The sequence below is a fragment of the Varanus komodoensis genome, unplaced genomic scaffold, assembly GCF_004798865.1.
Source record: "Varanus komodoensis strain SLA01 unplaced genomic scaffold, ASM479886v1 scaffold13_1, whole genome shotgun sequence".
NCBI lineage: Eukaryota > Metazoa > Chordata > Lepidosauria > Squamata > Varanidae > Varanus > Varanus komodoensis.
The window spans coordinates 1,856,244-1,878,205 of NW_025335408.1; the positions used below are offsets into that span (position 1 = coordinate 1,856,244).

Below are 21,962 nucleotides of genomic sequence, written 5' to 3' on the forward strand. Positions count from 1 at the left end.
CACATAGCAGTAAACATAGCACAACAGGAATTCTGTAGTTTGTGATACATGGATCCTTGTAGCCCCAGAACCCTGGCTTAACATTGCATATAAACCAGACAAAAGAGTTCTGTTTGGTTTTGTTTTCTATGAAGCAGCTTACATAGAGATGCCACAACCCAAAGAAGCTATTGATTGATGTGCAAATGAAGATTTCTTCAAAGATTATCCTACATCCATTCTGAGAATTGATGAAATACACCACTTTTTACACAAAAGAGAAACGCACCTCATTGGCAGGACGGACTGATTCTGTACCATTTGACACATAGCTCCAAAGACACTATATTCATCACAGTTACTATATAATTAAAAGTTTGCTAATTCTTTTAGTTGTTTTGTGATATAGCTTTTATAGGAAACATGGTGTTTCTTGTTTATTCTTTGTTTTCTGTATTGCTATTGCTTATTAACCTAATGAAGGTGAAATTTGTGCTATAAAGGAGCTGATGCTAATCTGTGAGCATTGTTGATGAATACTGGTAGTGCCTTAGAAGAAACACCATTCATTAGGACTGCTTTAGTTCTGAAAAGAGTGCCAACTTAAATTGTGCCAGAAAGGAAAAATATTTTCCTGAAATGGATTTAGTTTAAAAAATATGAACATCAATGTTGTATTTCATAGATTTAAGCAGAAACACAGTTTAATCAACTAAAGCACCTATACAGAATAGCATTACTTACCGTCTTCAGCTTTTCATGGAGTGCAAACTACTAAATAATTGAAGGTGATCTGACTTCATTCTCCCCACCCCATGTTCTTCCATTTTTTACTTATATTTATGTAAGATGTAAAGGTTTCTAATGTAGCTCTTCTGGGCTGTTAAATAAGCCCATTTCAGTAAAGGCCACCTTTTCACAGCTGTGATAGAGGCTAGGTTGACACAATCAAAATGTGTTTATACAATCAGCTACACTTCTCTGTCATTTTTCGACAGCTGTGTTTTCTCATAAAGGTCTCACTGTGTGGTCAAATTACAATCTAAATGTGTTCAACAGTTCTTAAGAACTGGTGGCATTTTACATGATGCTAAAAAGAGACTTGAGTAATTTGTGCTGTGTGTGTGTGAATACAGGATAAGAAGCATAAATGCACCAATTTTTAAATAGGAAGTACTTTTGTAGCTTGCCTAGAGGCTCAAGACTATCACTGTGGACTGTAAGCTAAGTTTGGGATACAGACAGACATTACTTTAAACCTGCAGTTTTATCTTCATTTTTATTCTAGAGGAGGTGCAGTTCCCTCAGTCTGGATCTTAAAAGCCCCCTACTGTCATGTTATGATCCCAATCCCAACTGGGGGACCTGTACATATTCCAGAGGAAAAATGAGAAGATGGTGAAAAAAATGAAGCTGCTAAATATAAATTTAAAGTGATGTCCCTTTTGGCCATTTTATCCATCATTTTTAGCTAAAGTTTCTCAGATCCTGAGTTTGATGGGAGCAAGTAGAAGGTTTCAAAGGCTTCTTCTATTACAATAATGTAGCTAGGAATCATTTTGTTCCACTGACCATGAAACTCTTTAAAGTTACAAGAGACTCCCAGAGAGTGGGTCTGACAGCCCTATGCCTTTAAGCTCCTTGCTGTTTCATGATGCAATTCATAGCAGCATGTGTATAGTTTAATGTTGCCTAGATTTGTCAGTCTATAAGAGAGCAGAGGAAGATGTATGCATCTGTCAAAACATCAGCTAACTACTTCATCTTTTTTTTTTTCATTTGCTATGGAAAAAAGTCAACACTTGTTATTACATTGGTATAGTTAAAAAGCTACCATTCTTTCAGGGGAAATCTCTCCCTTTCCAATTCAGACTTTAGTGATTACACAGATGAACACATGTAGTGCAATGTTACAGCATTTTCCTTATGGGCTAAAAGACCAGCCTGAGTAAATGAAGTGGGTTTGATCTAATTCTCTGCTAGGGCAGATGGATTAACATTCTGCCATCAACACTACATGGCTGATAAAGTGATGTCTGACACCTGTCTTTCACTACTTATAAAGTTACAAAAATGATAAATTAAGTACTTCTGAACATTTTTCTTTTTCATTTTCTGTGTTTCCCTCCCAGGATGAATAAAAGATACTTACAGAAAGCAACAAAAGGAAAACTGCTAATAATAATATTTGTTGTAACATTGTGGGGAAAAATAGCATCTGGGGCAAACCATCACAAAGGTAAGATACTAATTGCATTGCATGTATTGTACTTATGTGGCGTCACTTTACAGATTTGTTAAGAAAAAATGATATAACTTTAAAGTATTTTTTGAAATAACATAACACAGTGCAATTGTTCTTGTTCTTATATTTTGGTTAATGCATACATCAGTATTGAGAAAAGTTTGCTATATGTGATGTTGCTTCAGTTTCCTGCAGTTTATTTTTAAAGTTATGCTACACACATGTTGTTTAATGAATTTCTTTTTTCTTTATCGCTGTATTTTCTGTTTTATCTGAAAATGCTAAATTTGATAACTGAGTAAGGCTATAATTAGAGTAGTTTCTCATAAAAATTATTCATCAAAGTGTACATGTGGATACTATAATTGAGTTCATGAAATGAACCCCATAAAAAATATTTCTCAGAAACACATGTGCTGCTGTAGTCTCCAATAATTTCACAGATGGACTTGTGAATAGGTGTACTCAGCAGCTTTGTTCACTTAGTAAAACCTAAGAATTCTTTTTTCTCCTGTGTCTACAGAAACAAGGCTGTTATTTTTTGGCAAAGCACTTCTTCATGTGGTATTAAAGAACTGTGCTTAAAGTTTGAAAGGTTCAGCTCTAGAGGCAGTTAATTGACCCATCCCCACCGCACTCTTTTTTTCTCTTTCTTTTATAACTAGGAACCATACTCCAAAGAAGAACATCCCTTGAATTATGAATTAATAGATAGAAACCCACCAGTTTTCCCTTAATCAAAAGAAGCTGGAGATGCTAATAATAGTTTTTAGTTATACAAGTTTATTTCTTACTTTGTGGGTTCTGTATATTCTTCTAGTCAAGCTTTGAAAAACTGCATAGTGATTTAATTAATGGTACTGCAAATAAAAGGGCAGGGAAGATGGCATGAATTAGGATGAGATATTGAAAACTGGATGGATATGGAAAACCCATGATTGAATCTACTATTTCCATTTTTTGTAAATGTAATTGCTGAAGTGCGGAGGAGAAGGAAAATGTAACTAGAGTTGTACTGGCAGGAGATAAGTTTCTAAATTCTTCCATAGGCACCCAGCTGCTGTTTTCCTGATTAATTAGCAAATCTTGGAATTGCTATGAGAATTTCAGTTATTAGATGATATAGAAATGTAATAGATGGATAATTTCCAGTGGGAAATATTTGACCCACTGCCGAAAACATACGGGTACATAGAGGCATGTAGTCTCCATTCATGCCAGGTCCTCTTATGCCTACTTGAGAAAGAAATAAAATTCTGTGAAATACAATCATGGACTTTTTATATGTTGTCTTGATGGGCTCCAGAACAAATGATTACATGTCTATAATGCAAAGTATGTTTTATAATGTCAAAACATGAAATGTCAAATAAATGGTTAGTCAGAGTTACTGAACTTCTGGAGCAATGTCTTTAAAATACATAAAATGCTTAACTTTTTAAATTACCAAAGTATTTTAAATAACTGAATTATTGTCTTAGATGGACTATATGCAACTTTACATTCACAGAAAAATTACAATTACAGAACTGCTAATAGAGCAAGTAACACATGCATCACATTGCTTTATGAAGTCATGACGAGTTGCACAACTTCTTAAGAATGCCTTGTGAAACAGCTTGGGCAACATTTTGAAGAATGATTTGCAGAATGATTTTTTTTAGCAAGGTATCTGACTACCGTGTGTTTGCTCGTACTGTCTTCCTTATTTTGCTCTGCTTGAAATGCAGCTTATAATTATTGATTATCGATTGCAAGTAATTCTAACCTTCCATTGATTATCATATTGGCTTGGATTCAACAAGTCTTTTTAGAAGCCTTAGCAAGTACAGTGTGGCTTCTTTTCCCAAATAACAGGTCCTCATACTCTGTTTCATTTCACTCATTTATGACATTTCTATAGTACCTAGTATCCAAAGCTACATAAAAACATGAACATGTGCACACACACACACACTTTTTACACCCAACAATGGACATCTGAGGACCTGTTAAAAAGCTTATCATACACTGTCAACTGCCTGACAGCAGAGGAAGATCTTAATGTGGCACTGAAAAAATTACAGTGTCGGCTTCAGCTGGGGCCCTGTTGTGAGCTAGTCCTGTCCCTTCTTTCCAGATTCTAAAACTCAAGACAATCCTTTGAAATGCAGTTGTCTCATTCAAACTCTGCAATTGAATTCTTTTATGGAAAGATCATATATTAACTAATATTCTTCTACCAAAGCTGGAAGGAGAATCCTCTGCTCACGTAAAGAGTTGAATCCAAACTGGAAACTTGCCCATGGTCCCTCCTTTTCAGTGAGCCTACTGGCTCCACCCTCAGGGGGCTCTTGCTGTTGGAGAGCAAGACTGTAAGAGCAATGGAGCCCCTCTGGCTCTCCTAATGTCTCCTTACTGGGTCAAGGACTGGGTCCTGCATATGGTCCATCTCCCTCCCTGAAAACCCTTCCACCTCTTCCAAAACAGATTGACTTTCATGCACAGTGAGAGAAACTTCACCAAGCAACTTCGAAGGAACTTCAAAGGGTTCAGATCTCCTTTGCTCCTGTGCCACCCACACTTCCACTTCAGAACCTGAAGATGAATCCCACTGCACAGTCTGCAGTGAGCAAGAGCCTGGCCCACTCTCTGCAGCCTCATTGGGAAAATTGTTCTATAAATAGGGGCTATCACAGAGAAGACCTGCTCTGGTGTAGGTTTATGCTGGGACAGGTCCTCCACCAGATATTGTGGTCCTAACCTGGGTAAGGCTTTATAAGGCAAAGACAGCGATTTGAATCAGGCTCAGAAATGCACAGGCAGAAAAAAAAATCGATATACATTCAGATCTTCAAGTCTTCATGATCGATTTTCCTCCTATTTTGCACAAGCTATGGCTACCAAACTATCTGGAATGGCAGCCCTGTGCAGATGCATTGTGCTAATCTAACTCAGTGTTACCAGAGCACAGACTACTGAAGCAAGGCCATCTCTGCCCCAAAAGGGTCATAGCTTGCCCACGAACTGAAGCTGAGAGTAGGCACCCAGAGCCACTTAGGCCTCCAGAGCACGGTTGCAGGTTCCTTCCAGGAAAGTGCAACCCCATCCAGAACAGTCAACATAAGATGACCAGTCTTAAACCAACAGGTATTTGATAACTGGGTTTCCTTGGTTTTTAAAGAGTAAATTTACTGTAACTGAACACTCAAACAGAAACAAGGTGTTAACTCAGAAGATGTGTACAGATACACCTTTACATGTTCAGAATAGTGTAAGCCTGCATGCCAGTTTTCCTTTTCCTTCCTCTCTCCATCAGTGAAAATGATTCCTTCAGCCTTTTGAATTACACCACTGTCATCTCACTTGACAGCTCCCTGCAACTCCTTCTGTCCGAGTACTGCCAAGAGTGGTGGAATTAAAACACAGGATTCTACTGGCACCATTCTAGCTTCAGTGAAACTGAGCGTGTCCAACATAAAGTTGCCAGCAGTAGCTGTCCTAAGCTTTGATAGACCAGAAAAACCTTGATAATTGTTGTGCTTCTGGTCAGAATGAAAAATATACCTGAATAAAAAATAGAAGTGCTTTCCCTCAGAATTTGAAAGAAATGCATAATAGAATGAGTCAAAGCTTGAATAAAAAAAATTGTCAGTTTCCAGAATGTTTGAATGCACTGTATCTGTGGTAATTTGAATAGTTTGACAGTTTTCAATAATGTAGACTTCATCAGGTAGAATTATAAATGCGAAGTGTCAGGTTATTAGCTTACAAGGGTCAATTCTGTAAGCAATAGAATCTGTGGCTTATAATGACAGAACTGCTGTCTGTCTGTCTGTCTGTCTGTCTTGCAATTTCACCTTCACGAAAGGGTCACTAGTGTGACTTTTTAATGAGTGAGATTTGTGAAGTTGCTGTGATTGGAGGAAGGGAGGGAGAGTTTCTGAGGCAGTATGGGTTGACAGATGAGAGAAAAAACTTGATAAAAATTACTTCATTATGTATTTTCTAGATTCATAAGTAAAAGGAAATATCTTCCTAGCAAATGTGGCCAACCTATACTGTGAAAGGCAGGGGCAGTGGAAAAATGGGTCCCACTCAGAGTTTCCAACATTTTCATTTGATTTTGGTGCCACCATGACACACAGAATTTTACCTGATGAAGCTTTTCCTACTCATTATACGCTACAATAGGAAAAACAAAACTTTCTTAAAGTCTGAAGGCCAGGCTGCTATTTGCTGCCATTGCAAGGGCAGTAAAAAGTGGACAGGCCTCTTTGTTGCTCTGTTGCTTGCTCCCCAGTTCATCTGACTAGAGGAAAAACATACCAATAGGAACATTTATATGGATTGAAATGGTACATTTTCATACTTCGGATGTGACTTCTTGCACATATGTCAAAAATATTGGCCACCTTTGTAGTAAAACCTGCCAAGGAGAATGTGTGTTTGTGTGTTACCTGAACAGCTACTGGGAACAAACATCGGAAGCTGTGATATGCTGACTTCGGCATGAGTTGTGTCAGCTGTTTAATGCAACTGGCTGAGCACAGAGTAGCATTATTTAAAATCAGCATAGAGAGATGAACACCTGCAGCTGCCACAGACTCAAAGGAATGTATGAAAATAAGATGACTAAATTATTGTTAGAACTCTTCATTTAAATTTAACGTAGCTTAGAATCCTGGTAGCACTTGTTGGTTCAAGAAGCTCTAGCATTTTTCAAGCATGTGGACAACAAAATATTTTCAGTAGAAAGTCATGTGGGACCATTTCTTATATTTTTGCCATGTGGCTAAAGAAGGAACAAGTATTGTCCCACCAGGCTACCGCATGTTGTGTTTTCAGTATATGGAAATATGATTTGTCCCACATGCCATTTTTCAGAACAAACATTGTTGGACTTTACTGTTTAGTAGATAATACTTGCCAGCTTCACACCTGTGCTGTGGTTCTGCAGATGCGTAGAACTAAAGGGAAAAATACCTTCACTTACAGCAACCACATAATTAGAATATATCACCATGGCTCTCTTTCAAGCAAAATGAGAACTTGTGTTATAATTGATCTTCCAGTTTGTGCCCCCCCTTTTAAATAATAGTTAATGTGATTGTATATAGCTGCAATGCAGCATAGCAGCATATAGCTGGCATTAAAACGTTTTTATTTGCAAGGTGATTTAAAGAAAATGCCCATTTATGCTTAAAGTCCTTTCCTTATTTTATTTTTTAAGATCAGCAAGACAAAATGTATTCCTTGGTACAGGGAGCTGAATCCAGTACTGGTACAGTAAACTGACATTGGTGAAACTTCATTAGTGCTTGCTAGGCAAAGGGAAAAAGAGCCACTTGTGCCAGAATTTGTCGTCTAATTTTTCCTGTTTGCCTAGCAAGAGCTGAGGATGTGGCACTAGCATACATTTAAGCTAGCACTGAGGCATTGGACATTGCCTGGTATTTTTTAAAGATTCACACATAACCCCAGTGTTTATTTTATTATTTAAGTAACCTGTATCCCAAAGTGGCCTGTAGCCATTGTCTGCACTGGGGTGTAGAAGCAAGACTCAGGCTTGCCCTGGAAGTCCCACCCATGCATGGAAGTTTCACTGTGAAGTAGGCCTGAAATCCCCAGGACGCCACATAGCAATCTGTTTGCTCCTATAGATATTTCTATGGCTATTCCTAACTGCACTGGATTAAAATATAAAAGTCCAATATTTACTACCATTATTTATCACATATGAAGCCTGTACACTCACTGGGGCAAACAAGACAAACAAATGCATATGTGAACAAATCAAGTCAGAATTCTTTCTAGAAGCAAAAATGACAAAACTGAGGGTGTTGTACTTTAGATACATCATGAAAATGCAGGACTCACTGGAGAGGGCAATCATGTGAAGGAGAGTCAAAAACAGAGGAAAACCAGGAAGACCAAGTATGAATGATTCCATGAAGGAAGCCACACACACGAGTTTACAAGAGCTGAGCAGGGATAGGACAATCTGGAGAGCATCCTTTCGTAAGGATGCCATAAGTCAGAGACAACTTGATGGCATGTAACAACAACTGTGTGGACCATTTGCAGAATGAATATTTTTTTCTAGGCTGGCTTCCAAGCCAGGAAGTTAGGAAAAAAATTGCCTGCTTCACAGATGTTGAATCCATTGCTTGGTAGCATCTACATACTGTATATGCTTTTCATGCTTTTCATGACTTGATGTGTTGCCTGTGAATGAGATCAGCATTTGCATTATTAGTTCTCCTTGTGGCACATTGTACTACTTTGGATTATGGCAGATGGAGAGCAATGGCCTCACATCATTTGTGGAGGCCTACATTCTTTTTTCATTTGACTTCCACAGACCCTGACCATGGACTCAGTACATTTTAGGATATAAATACTGTAGGGACTGGAATTAGGTTTTATACTATGGCTTCTGCCTTTGGTCACAAATCCTTTGGTGGTACCTTGAGTAGAAAAGTCATTGTAACCTTGGGGATTGGTATATCAGCACCTGACACTTTGCTCTGAATTCATCATATTCGTACAGAAAAAGTGGCATCTTATTCTGTACACTGGGGTGGTTGCTTTTTCATTTCAGCCATTTCATTTCATCTTGTCATTTCTGTCTGAATACAAACCTAGGGGTTTCCAATAGCTGTCATCTCAAATGTGCACAGTGCTCTGCTATATGGTCTACATCACACTTTGTCTATGGTGCCCTGATGATTTGATCTTAGATAGTCGTTCCTATTCTGTTATCTTTCCTCTTCCTATATTTGGCAGATGTTCTGGGGCAAGTAATGGAATTAAGCATCCAAAAGTTTCCCTTTTCCAGATGCTTTATTTTCCTCAATAGTCATCATTAGTAAGATAGAATATTTTTTGTGTTCTGTAATATTAAATACTTTGGATTTCTTTCTCCTTTTAAGAAATTCTACCAGCTAAAATGAGTAATTTCCAGAATGGCTCAGAAGGAGCCATTTGTTCCCACTGCTAATTCCTTTCTAGTTAAAGGACAGTTTGCAAAAAATTGGCCAGATTGGCAGTGACACTGAGGACCTATTTCTGTCAGATAGCTTGTGGACCCCGTCAGACCTACAAAGATTATTTGGATTGGTCAGTTGAGGGAAAAGACAGAAGCACTATAACAATAGGCTTAAGTGACTTCTTTATGTGTGGGCAGTACAAAGAAAATTGACTCATGCCATGTCAAAGCATGCCCTCCCCGCTGGCTTTCCTATCCTCGACCACGTCTGTTGCAGTTTTCTCTTCCTTCTTTTTGCACTGGACAAAATCACCCAAGTACTATGGATCTAGTTAGCTGAAACAAAAGAAGGCTGCATCAGTTAAAATGAAAGGATTGTTCTCTCTGCACAACCACAATATTCAGCAGAGCAAAGGGTGTAAATGGGCAACTCTTACTTCGTTACGTTGAAAAAAAATGCAGCTTTCCTCTGGTACAGGCATCTGACAGTGGTTTGTGTATTAGCCTTTTTATTTAGTTAAAAGTAAAATAAGGTTCACTAGAACAAAAGAAAAAGATAAGGGAGCAGGAAGGGCAAGTATCAGTATCTGATTTACTGGCAGGCATATCTGCCTTTTCATCTGAGAAGCCAGGTCCATGGAATAGCTAAATAATGCACTATGAGAATCTTTATATATTATGCCTGTCTTTCAGCCCCTCCCTTCAACCTGTTTTCATCAACTGCTTGATGTAACGTATGTTTTGACTTGGTGGCCAAGACTGGGCTATTGGTAGCCAGAGGAGCAGAAGGCGAGGTCCACAAAGGTGAGGCCAGCACCTCAGGAGAGAACACTGCTCACAAACCAACCTTTGGAACCAACGTACACAAGTAATCCAAGCATAATAGTAGCAAAACATGAATCAACCTCAGCTACATAAATGTCAGTTAAAGAAAACTTCCCCTCAAAACCCAAGCCTTGGTTTCCCTTTGGCATATAACTCCAGTCTAATAAGTCTAGTGACATTTAGGTAAGCCATGATTTATTTTTGTTGGTCCCATGTAAGACTTCTAAGAAAATACACACTTAAGGATACCATGACTGGTGGCAAATGGGAGAGATAAAAAATAACCATAAATTTGTTCTTGACTATCAGTGGTGCTTTTCCAAAGGTCTCAGTAGAGCTACATGAGTGACTACAACATATGTTTTTAAACTTTGCTTTGCAGCTGAAGTTTACAGCAACATGTGTTTAAATAATAACAAGGCTGTGATTTAGACAAATACAAAAAGATAGATTTCCTAAGAGGTATGCATTTTTTGTCCCTACAGTGGAAGAAAGTGCATCTTCCATAGTGGATACATGTACCTCTTAGCAGTGAGTGAATCTGTTAGTTTATTACTGACAGATTATGTGAGCACATAATAAAGTATTAATACAGAATTCAAACCCAGACTTTCAAAAGCAATACACTAAAAACCCTGATTCTGGATGGACAAAATCTGTCAGTTTCACTTTCTTCCATTTATGATTTTTGTACAATTTGTTCTTTTTTTGCCTGGATATAAATTTTGGACATTTGGGTGAATTCTTATAAAAAAAAAGTGATGCAAAATTCTTACACATCTGCTCTTTCACTGCATGAGGGCAAGAACTAAGGGGAATGGAGGAAGGAAGAACCAGGACTTTTGTTATTGGGTGGTATAAAAATGTAAATTACATTTCAATTCCATGCTGGCTAGAGGATGCTGGGAGTTGAAGGGGTTGCCTTGTCTGAACAGTCACAGGATTGTGTCTGTAATATGTCTTTTTCTTCCTTTTTCTTTCTTCCCCTCTTTCTTTTAGTTTGAATTATTATTATTGTTAGTTTTGAGTTGTTATTATCAAATGTTTTAATTGTATTTTATATTATTATTTAATCTTTTGTAAGCTGCCCTGAGGCTTGTGCAAAGGATGGGATAAAACGTTTTACATACATACATACATACTAAAATAAAAATTGAAATATTACAAGCTGTGCAAATTCATATTTAATATCAGTTAACTGCAAACTTTGATGACATTTCTAAGAGCAATCTTACACACACTGTTTATAGTATCAAAAGAGATATATAAGCAATTTATAGAAACAGCTTAAAACATATAATTACAAATACATAAAAAGTCAGTTAAATGATTAAATTATGTAAAATATTTGAAACCCAGGCAAATCCCACAATGATTAATAAGCAGAGTAACGGGGCAGCATAATGAATGGATTTGAGTAAAGAGATGGCACCTAAAGCAAACCACAAGTTAGCACTCCTGGAATACCAGTGGAGCAGATCTTCCATAAGGCAGCTACCACCATGCTGAAAAGTTGTTTCCAGATTTCTGCTAGATGGAAATCTGTGGCTTGTAAGAAAAAGAGCAACCAGTGGACTCCAGTGATTTTAGTGATTGCCTAAGTCTATACTGGGAAAGGCAAACTGTCAGATAACCTGGTCCCCAGCTATTCATGAAGCTGTATCATGAACTGTATGGCCGAAATAAGTGCATAAAGAGACTCTAGCAGGAAGGCACACGTAAGAACGTAATTGGATTTCCTGAAGCTTCCGTATTGCACAAGGAACGTTTTAAAACAGAGCTCTTGGATAAGGAGAGAGATTGTTTACAGAGTTTTTGGCCCCTTTGCAAACTGATTTCCTACCCCGATTTAGTTCTTTGACTTTGTTTAGGTATGTTATTGATTCATTAGGCCTATGGCTTAGAGACTCACTATTTATATGGGATCAATAATATGAAGGGAAGCTTATACCAAGGGAGTTCATTTTAAAAGATGGGATTTCACAAGACAAGTAGTTTGTATTGTTAGTCCCCTCTTTATTTTTCCTGAAGGTCTGAGCAGAGTTAGTCCCCTGACTAAGCTCATCAAACAGCTTTGCCTGATGCTTACCAATGGAGCAGAAAGATAGAAAATGAAGGTTTTTTTTCCTGTGATCAAGTCAAGTTGTGGGATACCCTGCAAAACTACTTTCTGACACTGTTGAAGGTAAGGATATTAGATGTTGGATTCTCTGAATCCAATTTGTAGATTCTACAACAGACCACCTTTTCCAAATCCTTCCAATTCTAAAAATGGACTAGTTTTTCGCTTTTGAGGTGAGAGTTAATTTAATTTGCATTAGTTTAAGTATGCATTAGTATTAAACACACTATGCAAATAAAATTTAGCTCAACAGTTTTGGTAAAACAAAATTCTTGTAAAGAATCTGATTCTGTAAATAATTGAAGGACAGAACAAAGGATGCCTGACAACATATGAAACACAGATAGAATATCCTTAACAAAAGCGTCACATCTCTACCTCAGGTAAAAACAGTTGAAAAGTCAAGGAAGGATTATTAAAATGGGTGCAATAATTTAAAATGTTTATGCATGCTGGCTCTTAAATGTATTTGGACATGGAAGAACAGGAGTCATTTTAGTTTAACTGGCATGTAACTGAAAGAAAATGCATTTATAATAAGCTGTATTTACTTCACAGTTTGGGTCTAGAAATAGTTTGGCAGCTCCTCCAGTTGCACCCCATTTTGTCAGATTATATGGACCAGAACACTGAAAGGTCAGTCTTCCCAGCCACACTTTGAAGATAACTTTTAATGAAAGGGCCCACTTTGAATGAAAGAGTGCACCGGTTATATGGCATATGTACTTGATACAAGTCTGGACTGTCTAATAATGGATAAGTAAAAAGCCTGCAATGAGAATACATACTAGGTAGTGAAAACACACTCTGAACACTTAAGGCTAAACATATTGATTAGCACACTAATATGCTACTTTTCCAGAACATGTTTGGCACTTAAAGCAAGCTTATAATGAGTAAAATCCAAACACAAAGTACTACCTAGTTTGATTTTTTTTACCTTGTGGAGCAACACAGTTTATTATGTTCTATGAAACCTAATAGTTACTTTATAATTAAAGCATATAATAGCCTTAATGAACTGGGATAAGGAAATGTGGGTAGCAAGAGCCACTCTTAGAAATCTAAATGGTGAAAGACTGAAGCCCAGTGCTTTTATTAGTTTGTGTGCAGTGCACCTGGAGAAAAAAAGTTGGTGGGGTGGGCCCTACTTTAGGTGGAGTAAGGAAGCATCCATGGGAAAGATTAAGGAGTGGCAGGGAACAGAAGGTATTTTGCCTGTGCTGTGTGCATTTGTATGTGTGTGTGGAGGGGGTATTTGCCCTTTCAATATGATGCATGTCTTAGCTGGTGTTTGTTTGTTAGTTTGTTTTGGTGAGTTATGCTGGAAGGTGTGTTTGGGAAGTCTGGGCCTGTTGTATGTTTGCTTGTATGTTTTTTGCTGAGCATTACCAGGTTGTTTTCTGTGAAATAGGTATTTTGTGCTTAATGGGAGCAAATAAGTAACTGTGCATTTGTGACTGAAATCCCACCTTTCCTTGCATTCATTTTCCTTCCAAATTACTTGTTTCTGAGCCTCTTCAGTTTGCCTTCTGCGAAATGGGCACTGGAGAAGAATGTTGTGCTTTCTGAAGCATTATTTTGCATTTTGGAACTCAAATTCCTCTTCTGCTTTATACTTGAGTTTTGTGCAGGTTATTTTGTTAGCCATTGTGGTTTAATCCTGGGATATGAATTTTTTGTGACTGGCCATGCCCATCATGGTCACCATTTTGTGAATGTCCAAGCCCACTCCTGACAGCCATTTTGTAGGAGAGCCTGCAGCATGTTCTCAGTACACACTGGTACAAAACTATAAGGGACCCCTTTGTAACAGCTATGCACTGTGGTTTTCTTAGCTCCCTTGGGAATCTGGGGTTCTGTCCCCCACAGCCTCCTTGTCTCATTTGTCATGACAGAATAATTTTCAAAGACCCCACTAGGTACTCACTTTGTCTCAGTAAAAGTTGATACATGTTCTGAAGATCCAGAACAACAAAGAAAAAGACAAAGCAACTTCTAGAATCTAGCAACTTCTAGCAACTTCTATGATAAAATCTTTTTCCTATAAACCATATGGCTCTTAAACTGAGGCTACCTGTGATATCCCAAGACTCTACAAAGAAACAATCTTTTTAAATGTGGAGTCTCAGGCTAAAGAACCAATGGTGGAAAACTAATAACAATGCATTCGACTGATATTTTAGCAGCGTACGTCAAGTTTAATCTACAGAGAAATTCTTAGGAAAGAATGGATTCAAGAATAACTGAGAAAACTGATTTTTATTGAAAAGATCTGATGAGCCTGAACAGAAGCATCAATGCCTAGAAGGATTGCTTACCTGAATATTTGTACATAGTAAACAGGCTTCTGTACAGAACATTCTCCTAAGGTCATTGTCCTTTAGAGTAAAATGTTTAAATGGAGATCACTGTCAACCTAGCACACTTATTTTATTTTTATTTTTAAGAGTTTTAATTTTCATTGACAAGTAGTCTGCTTACATAATTTTTATATATTGCTTTGGAGACTTTGAGTACAAAACTGCCCCATAAGTGAAATGCACATGAAATATAGATTTGTAGACAAGGCAGCATTGTAAATATTCACTTGACAGTAGATCTGAAACAATAGTTTGCTCAGCATTTTGGAAGATGCAGCCACTCAGTTTCCTCTAGATTGTGGATACTGCTTTTTGATTCCAAAAACTCAAATTATAGAAATTGGCCAGTGAATTCTGATTTGTAGTCTCCATCTTGAAAAATAGCTGTAACCTTCACAGGAGAAGTGACAGGCTTATGCCAGAAATATTCACTCACCAATACCAAAAGAGTGAGTGAATGAAATTATATTTGCTAAGCCCAGCAGGATAAAGTCAGATGGATGAAAATGTTCCCAGCCCAAAAGATTCTATACAGAGTCCTCCATCTGGTGGAGTTGTGTTTTCTAAAGTTTGTGTGTCCAGATGAATGTGAGCCAGGTTTTTTTTTCCTATTAATCCAGCCTATTTCCCTCCTTCCCACTTAACTGAGTTAACTTAATATAAAGACCATTTCTATATCTAGATGATACATTTGGGATATTCAGTTCTTTTCTGTAGACCATCCTGAAAATGCAAATACAATACAGTTTTCCTTGAATTTTTGCCAAGGGGGCAAAAGTCTTCCTGTGCAGATGGCAGTAACTGGTGGTTGGCAGTCAAGTTGATGAATGAGATGTATTCCTGGCACAATGCAGCAAGTTTGGCAACTTGACCATGGCAAACTTTTCATTAGCTGTTTTTGTGAAAGGTTATGAAGCACTTTTAGCTGTGTGTTGTCATATGAACTCATTTTGTCATCCTTCGTGCACCTGGACAAAGCAGGTTAATTGCATTGCAGAGGCAGTTCTTGAAATCCAGCTGGATTAATCTCGGTAGTTTAACTCTTACCAAGATGCATTTGGGGTTTCTGAAACTGCTTTCGATAAACCATTGTCCAGAATCTTGCTTATATGTGTTAAAGACTCCAAAGAGAAATTGCTTCTAATACTCTTGTAGTGGCTTCTCTATGGATAATTGTTTTATGGGTCTCTATTATTACATTCAGAATTGCAGTACGATTTCCAGTGATCCTTGGAAACTACTTCCCTCCCGTGGTGTGGGTCTTTCTATATAGTTGACCATGTTATTCACGCAGAGGCTATTTCAGGTGGTTTATGTTTGGGTCTGTGATGTATGAGTAAGTCTCAATGGTAAAAGTGCAGATATTTATCATGACAGCCCCGGTTTCTTAGACCCACAAGGAAAGAGAAAAATGCAGGCCACTGTGTTGATCAGTCTCTTTCTTTCCCTGGTTCAGATGATCATTGTCAACACAGTAGTTTGCCATAATACTTGCCAGACACAATTCACATCATCATCCACCCAGTCACAGCTTGTCATGACATCTAAATTCTGGCTTGAGGGTAAAACCACCCTTAAATAACTCAGGGGCTGTTGCTACAAACCAGTTTTTTTCTCTTTCACACTGGAACTAAAACTTGATACGTAGATAGCCTGGAATGCCTGATCTCACCTAATCTTGGAAGCTAAGCAAGGTCAGGCCTTGGAATCTGGATGGGAGACTTGAATTCTGCATTGAGCAGGCGACTGGACTCAATGGCCTGCCAGGCCCCTTTCAACTGTAAGATTCTATAACAATAAAAAAAGAAGAGCTAGATATGATATTTATTCCTGAGAAATTCATTCCCATCCAGCTACTGTGAAGATTACACCTAAGCTCAGCAGGAACACAGAATTAGGAGGGAGCTGATAAATGCATCAGACCTGCAAATATTTTTATAATATTCATTTATATTCTGACTATTCCCAGTACTGGGAGTTGAGGCAGATTGCAACATTAAACATTTACACAATGAAAACATCAATAGAAATGCACAAAAGTTAAACATATAATTAAATCAATATCAAATTATATAAAATACTCAAATTAAAAACACTTAAATATATAGAATTGAACTAAGCCAGCAGTCAGAGGTCCAGACTATTCCCAAATGCCTGCCAGAACAGAAAAGACTTTTGCCTGCCTCCAAAAACACAACAGGGAGAGGAATACAAATGTAGCCTCCCTGGAAAGGGAGTTACAGGTCCTTGGGATAGCCACCAAGAAGGCCTGTGAAAGTGATTGAGAAGAGCCTCCCCAGAAGTTCTAAGGTTATGAGCTTGCTCATTGAGGAGAATTATGGTCCCTATGGAGCCAAGCTGTATAGGACTTTTAAGGTCATAACCAGCACATTGAATTGTGCCTAGAAACAGACAGGACACCAGTGAAGCTCTTATCTCTATTTTGCTGCTTGTATTGCCACAGAATAGACCTTAAAAGAGGCTCTAGTCTGTGCTTTATCAGATTCTTTCTGAGTTTTCCACCAACTTCTCTCGTTTTGTCAATAGAAAACCAGGGTGACTCTATTTCATAAGAGTGGATGCTCAGGAGTGACTGCTCATTTCTCCATTTGAAGATTGGCCAAGTCTTTGACAGAATCACCTGCCAGGCGATATGAACATCTCCCAAAGCCATCAAGAAACCATCCAGATCCATCAACTTCCCAGGAAGAGGGATAGTCCATCTCAATCACCTGTAGAGGTTCTGAGCACCAGCAGATCTAAACCCCACCACATAATGATCTGCCCACAACAATGGAACTACAGAGATTGCTTCCATTCATGGATCACTATCAGCCCATCTAACACAATCAATAAGATCCACGTGCACAGCAGTATGGGTGAAGCCACATGCCATCTTAGATAGACTCATGGCTGTCATGGTAGACATGAAGTTTGGAGCTACTCCTAAGATGGAGTGACATGTATATATGTCTATACACTCCTATTAGTACAGCTTTTTCCCCCCAAGGTCCTAAAAATTAGCTCACAATTGCATGGTGAGTGCTTTCTCCTCTCCTAGTGTTGAGAGGAATGAAGTGGCATCTTTTTCCTGAAGTGTTGAGAGAAATGAGTGGTAGCTATTTTCCGGCCATTGTATTGGGATTTGGAAGTACTTGAAATGTCTCTGAAGATCTCTACAGGGTCAAAACATATCCCTTTCCTATCTCAGGCTAATGGCAAGCCTATATTTGTCTGGATACTAAAATTTGTGAGTCCATATTTGGAATATGCCTGTAGCTTGCAAAAGCAAATACATTTATAAAATACAGGATTCCTTTGTAACTTTTTACTAATTTTGCTTCAAACAGAATATGTGACAAATTATGACAGACTTTTGGATGAGTTAAGCATTTCTACTCCTAAATCTCTGAAAATATTTTGGGAAAATAATTGCAGATTGAAACATACTGTGCTAGAGTAGTCTTGGTTACTGATAACATTGTATGGTGGTGATAACTTTGTGATAAATATTTGTGGATGAAAGTTCATATCAATATATGTGGAGTGGTTTCTGAGTATTATTTCATAACAGGAAAAGCATAATTCAGCTTCACCAGGGACTAAATTGCATAGTCTAGGAAAAAGAAAAGAATGCTGATGGAAAATATAATTGTGAACAAAGATATAGATGAGAAACCTCAGGAAAAGATGATCGGTAAAGCAGTCAATGTGAACAGAAAACAAGCATGGCTGGCAGAATTGGGGCTTAGGCATGCTATTTTAATTTCAGCAATTCGAATGATATATATATTACAGGACTTCAATAGATTTGGAAAAGTCAGATATATCTTCTTAATAGATTGGATTATAGTTTGACATAACATTCTAGGTAAAAATTCTTTGTGAAAATACTTTGGCTCCAACAGAAGACTACAAGGGGATATGATAACACTCTACAAGTATCTCAAAGGCTGTCACAAAGAGGAAGGAAAAGATCTTTTCTCACACACCCCTAAGTGTGGGACACAGAACAATGAATTTATAACTATAGCAAACCAGACACCAGGAAAAACTTCCTCACTGTCAGAGCAAAATGGCAGGGTAACCAATTGCCTAGAGAGGTCATAGGCTCTCCTGCACTAGAGACATTCAAGGACAGTCATCTGAGTGGGATGGTGTAACTTGGCATCCTGCACAAGCAGAGATTGGACCATATGACTTCTTGGTCCCTTCCAACCCTACTGTGAAATCTCTGAAAGTCTTGAATGAAGTATGTGTGATTATTGAATATAGTAGGCAACTACTGCAATGAGTTGCCCAACAGAAGAGATGTCTGTGGGGAGGCACTGCTGCACATGTCTACAGTGCATACACATGTACGCATAAGTACATATACATGTTCATCTGTAATCTAGACACATTTCTAAGACGAAGGCCACACCCTTCAACAACAGTCAGATTTCCCAAGGCAGCATGTTTAAAAAAAGAGAAAGCAATATCTATTTATCAAATGTTTAATCTGACATTTACCAAAGGAAGATCAGTTTAAAATCTTGTCTCAATTACATGGTTTAGTTGGATCTTGCAATGCACTGGAAAAACCACAAGCATCTAAAGATTATGTGCTAAGGCTTTTTTTCTTTTTCTTTTTTTTTTAAAAGCAAGGCCGTTCATGTTCTTGCTTTCTGGAGTGATGCATTGAGACTGATGTGACACATCAAGACTGCTGAAGTGTGGAGGAAAGATAAACTATATTTGCTTTTCTTGTCAATCAGTATAACCAAGCAAATATTCATTGTGTCGGGAGAGGAAAACCCTCACCTTGCCATGATCTGTGGCCATGGAATAATAACATGCTGATTTGGGGCCTGAGTTGAAAGACATTTTAGTCACACTGTGATTTCCATTTACTTATTTGCTGTCCATAAAATGTCAGAGGTATTTTATGTTTTATGGGTAGAGAATATTGAATAGATACATTAAGAAAACCATATCAAGACTGATGGAGATGGACAACTGTGAAATCTTATCATTAATCAATGCAGAATTTGATACTACCATAATATCAGCTTTAACATGTGTGGAGCAGTGTTAACTATTATGTACTGATACTCCATAATGCATTAAAGGCAATAATTTTCAAGTAAGTATGACTTTTACCATCTTCTTACAGTTAATAATAATCATTAGTTGATATTATCATAAGTGAATCATTGTCCTTGGGAGAAAAAAGAGAGGAAGGTTGTAGAACTCTTCTTATGAATGGAGCTAAAATAATAGTAAGGGATTCTTGGATGTGCAAGGTGGGGAGATACATGTATAATAGACCCATTTGTTTCATCTTTACAAATTAGGGCTTTGCATCCTAAGTTCTATGAGCAGCACTTATGGAATGCATATTTTTGCCACCTCAGATAAGTTTCTGGAGCTTGGGGGAGGGTGTTCTAGAACAACACAGGATGGGATATGGATGGCTGAACTTGGAAAGCACCATGGAACATTCTGTGGGTAGAAATGCTTGTTTCTCATGCAAAGCACCACTGGATCCAACTGCCTGCATATTAGTGACTCAGTAGGTTTCTTCTTATCCTAACAGTTTATAGATGGAAGTCTAGTAACTATTGAAAGGATCATATTTTTGCCTTTGTAAGCCTCCCCAATATTCTTCTCATCTTTGAAAAGCATCTAATGTTCCTTCCATGATCATATATTCCATACACAAATGAAATGTTTGAGTGCTGTGGAGGAGTCTTCCAGTGTTTGGCTGAAGGTGTCTGGCATTGGTGAGGGGTCCCAGTTACTGCACAAACTCCCTTTAGTATGTCTGCCTAGTTTTCGTGTTTCCTGCTTTTCCACATTTCCTCATTACAAACAATGCTTAACTGTTATGAGTGCCAAGCATTTTTTAATGTCTTGGGCACACAGACTGACTTGAAAGTAAGTTCCATTGAACTTGATGGAAGTTACTTCTGTTTAGGATTGATTGTTAAACCATATCATGATTGTAGACATACAGTGAAATGATGGTTTGGTTTGCTATGTTGTAACCCAGGGAATATGTGTAGGCAGAAACAAGGCTCATTTACCATCTTATAAGCAGAGAATGGAAGAGATAGTGAAATGTCAGAAACTGAACCTGAAATATCTACATCATTTTATACAGTTTTATTAAAATGTCTGTAGACACCTCCTACCCAACTCCTATCTTCTCACCATCAATTCAGTCTTTTTCCCCCTCACCTATCCCAGTTTTGGAACATCTGGCTTAATGAAAAGATCTATCACTCCCCCACCACTTTAGACATCTCTTTCATTGGCCTATTTCACTGAGGCAAATTTGGGGATTTTTTTGAATGGCCAACACAATTATCAGTGCAATTTTCTTGGTGCCAATACTTTCCTATGTGCAAAGATAGCACTGGTTATACATGCTATCGAAAATAGAAACTCTTTGCCTATATTTTTATTGCACTGAAATACCAGCAGTTTCTTACATGGAAAGTTGTTGTTCTCATTAAAGATTGAGCAAAAGTTATATTTCTCTTCTGCAATGTTATTGGCAAGTCTCATCTAATCTACACAGCATGCATCGAAATACCTTTCTATATCATATATAAATTTGAATGGCCATCTCATTTTATTTGATTACATTGGCATAAAAAACTAAAAGTGCCCCATTCTTTCTCACTAATAGCTAAAGATTGAGAAATGTGCTACCATGAAAAAATTTTTGTTTCAGCACTAATTTATTTTCAAAGTGTTTTGCAACTATCTAAATCTGTTAAATAGCTTTCATTTCAGATTCCCATTTGCACATGTAGGTGATGCTTGGCTTCTGCTTAAAAGGCAGAATGTGTCATCCCTAGGGAACTGGTTCTGCTGTGTAAAAACTATTAAATAGGAGTGTGTGGAGACCAAAATCTAAGAATTACTGAAATTACGCAGTACACAACATTCAGGAAGTGGGTAATACTGCTAACTTTACACTTCTTGCTATTGTTTTCTTTGTCTTTTGACAATGTAACTGACCAGGTTTGTGAGCTACTGCTGATGTAGTGCCTGCCTTTGTTTCTATTTGTGCCTGGGAATATGTGGAGTTCCTCATACTGCGGCTACCTCTTGGTCCATCAATTCAAATGTGCCTATTTTAACTGGCAGTTGCTGTCCAAGCATTCAGTGAGAGATGTTTCTAGCCCTCCTTCCAGTGAACTTTTCAAGTAGGGGGATGTAGCGCATAAAATTTGCTGTTTCAGCACCATCCCAGATAAAGTGTAGACTGGAGTTCTGAGGTCTGCAGAATTCTGACCACAGTGGTCTTTACACAACTTGCTAAACTATACCATTCAGCTCGCATGACATTAACCTCTGCACAATCTACATGAAAAATAGCAGTGGTTATTACTAAAATATGAAGGCAGACATCCAAATCAATGACTGCTCCTTCCAGCCTTGTGTGAATGTGTACGTGTGTGTGTG

General features: G+C 37.9%; 1 protein-coding gene across 1 annotated transcript in view; it reads left to right on the forward strand.

Moving 5' to 3' along the window:
* Positions 1–2,112: 2,112 nt before the first annotated feature.
* The window catches only part of TAFA2 (TAFA chemokine like family member 2), a 35,991-nt gene continuing 16,141 nt past the window's right edge, over positions 2,113–21,962 (forward strand). Inside the window, exon 1 of the mRNA XM_044422921.1 lies at positions 2,113–2,218. Coding sequence (XP_044278856.1) covers positions 2,113–2,218 — 106 coding nt within the window. The remainder of the gene's footprint in view (positions 2,219–21,962) is intronic.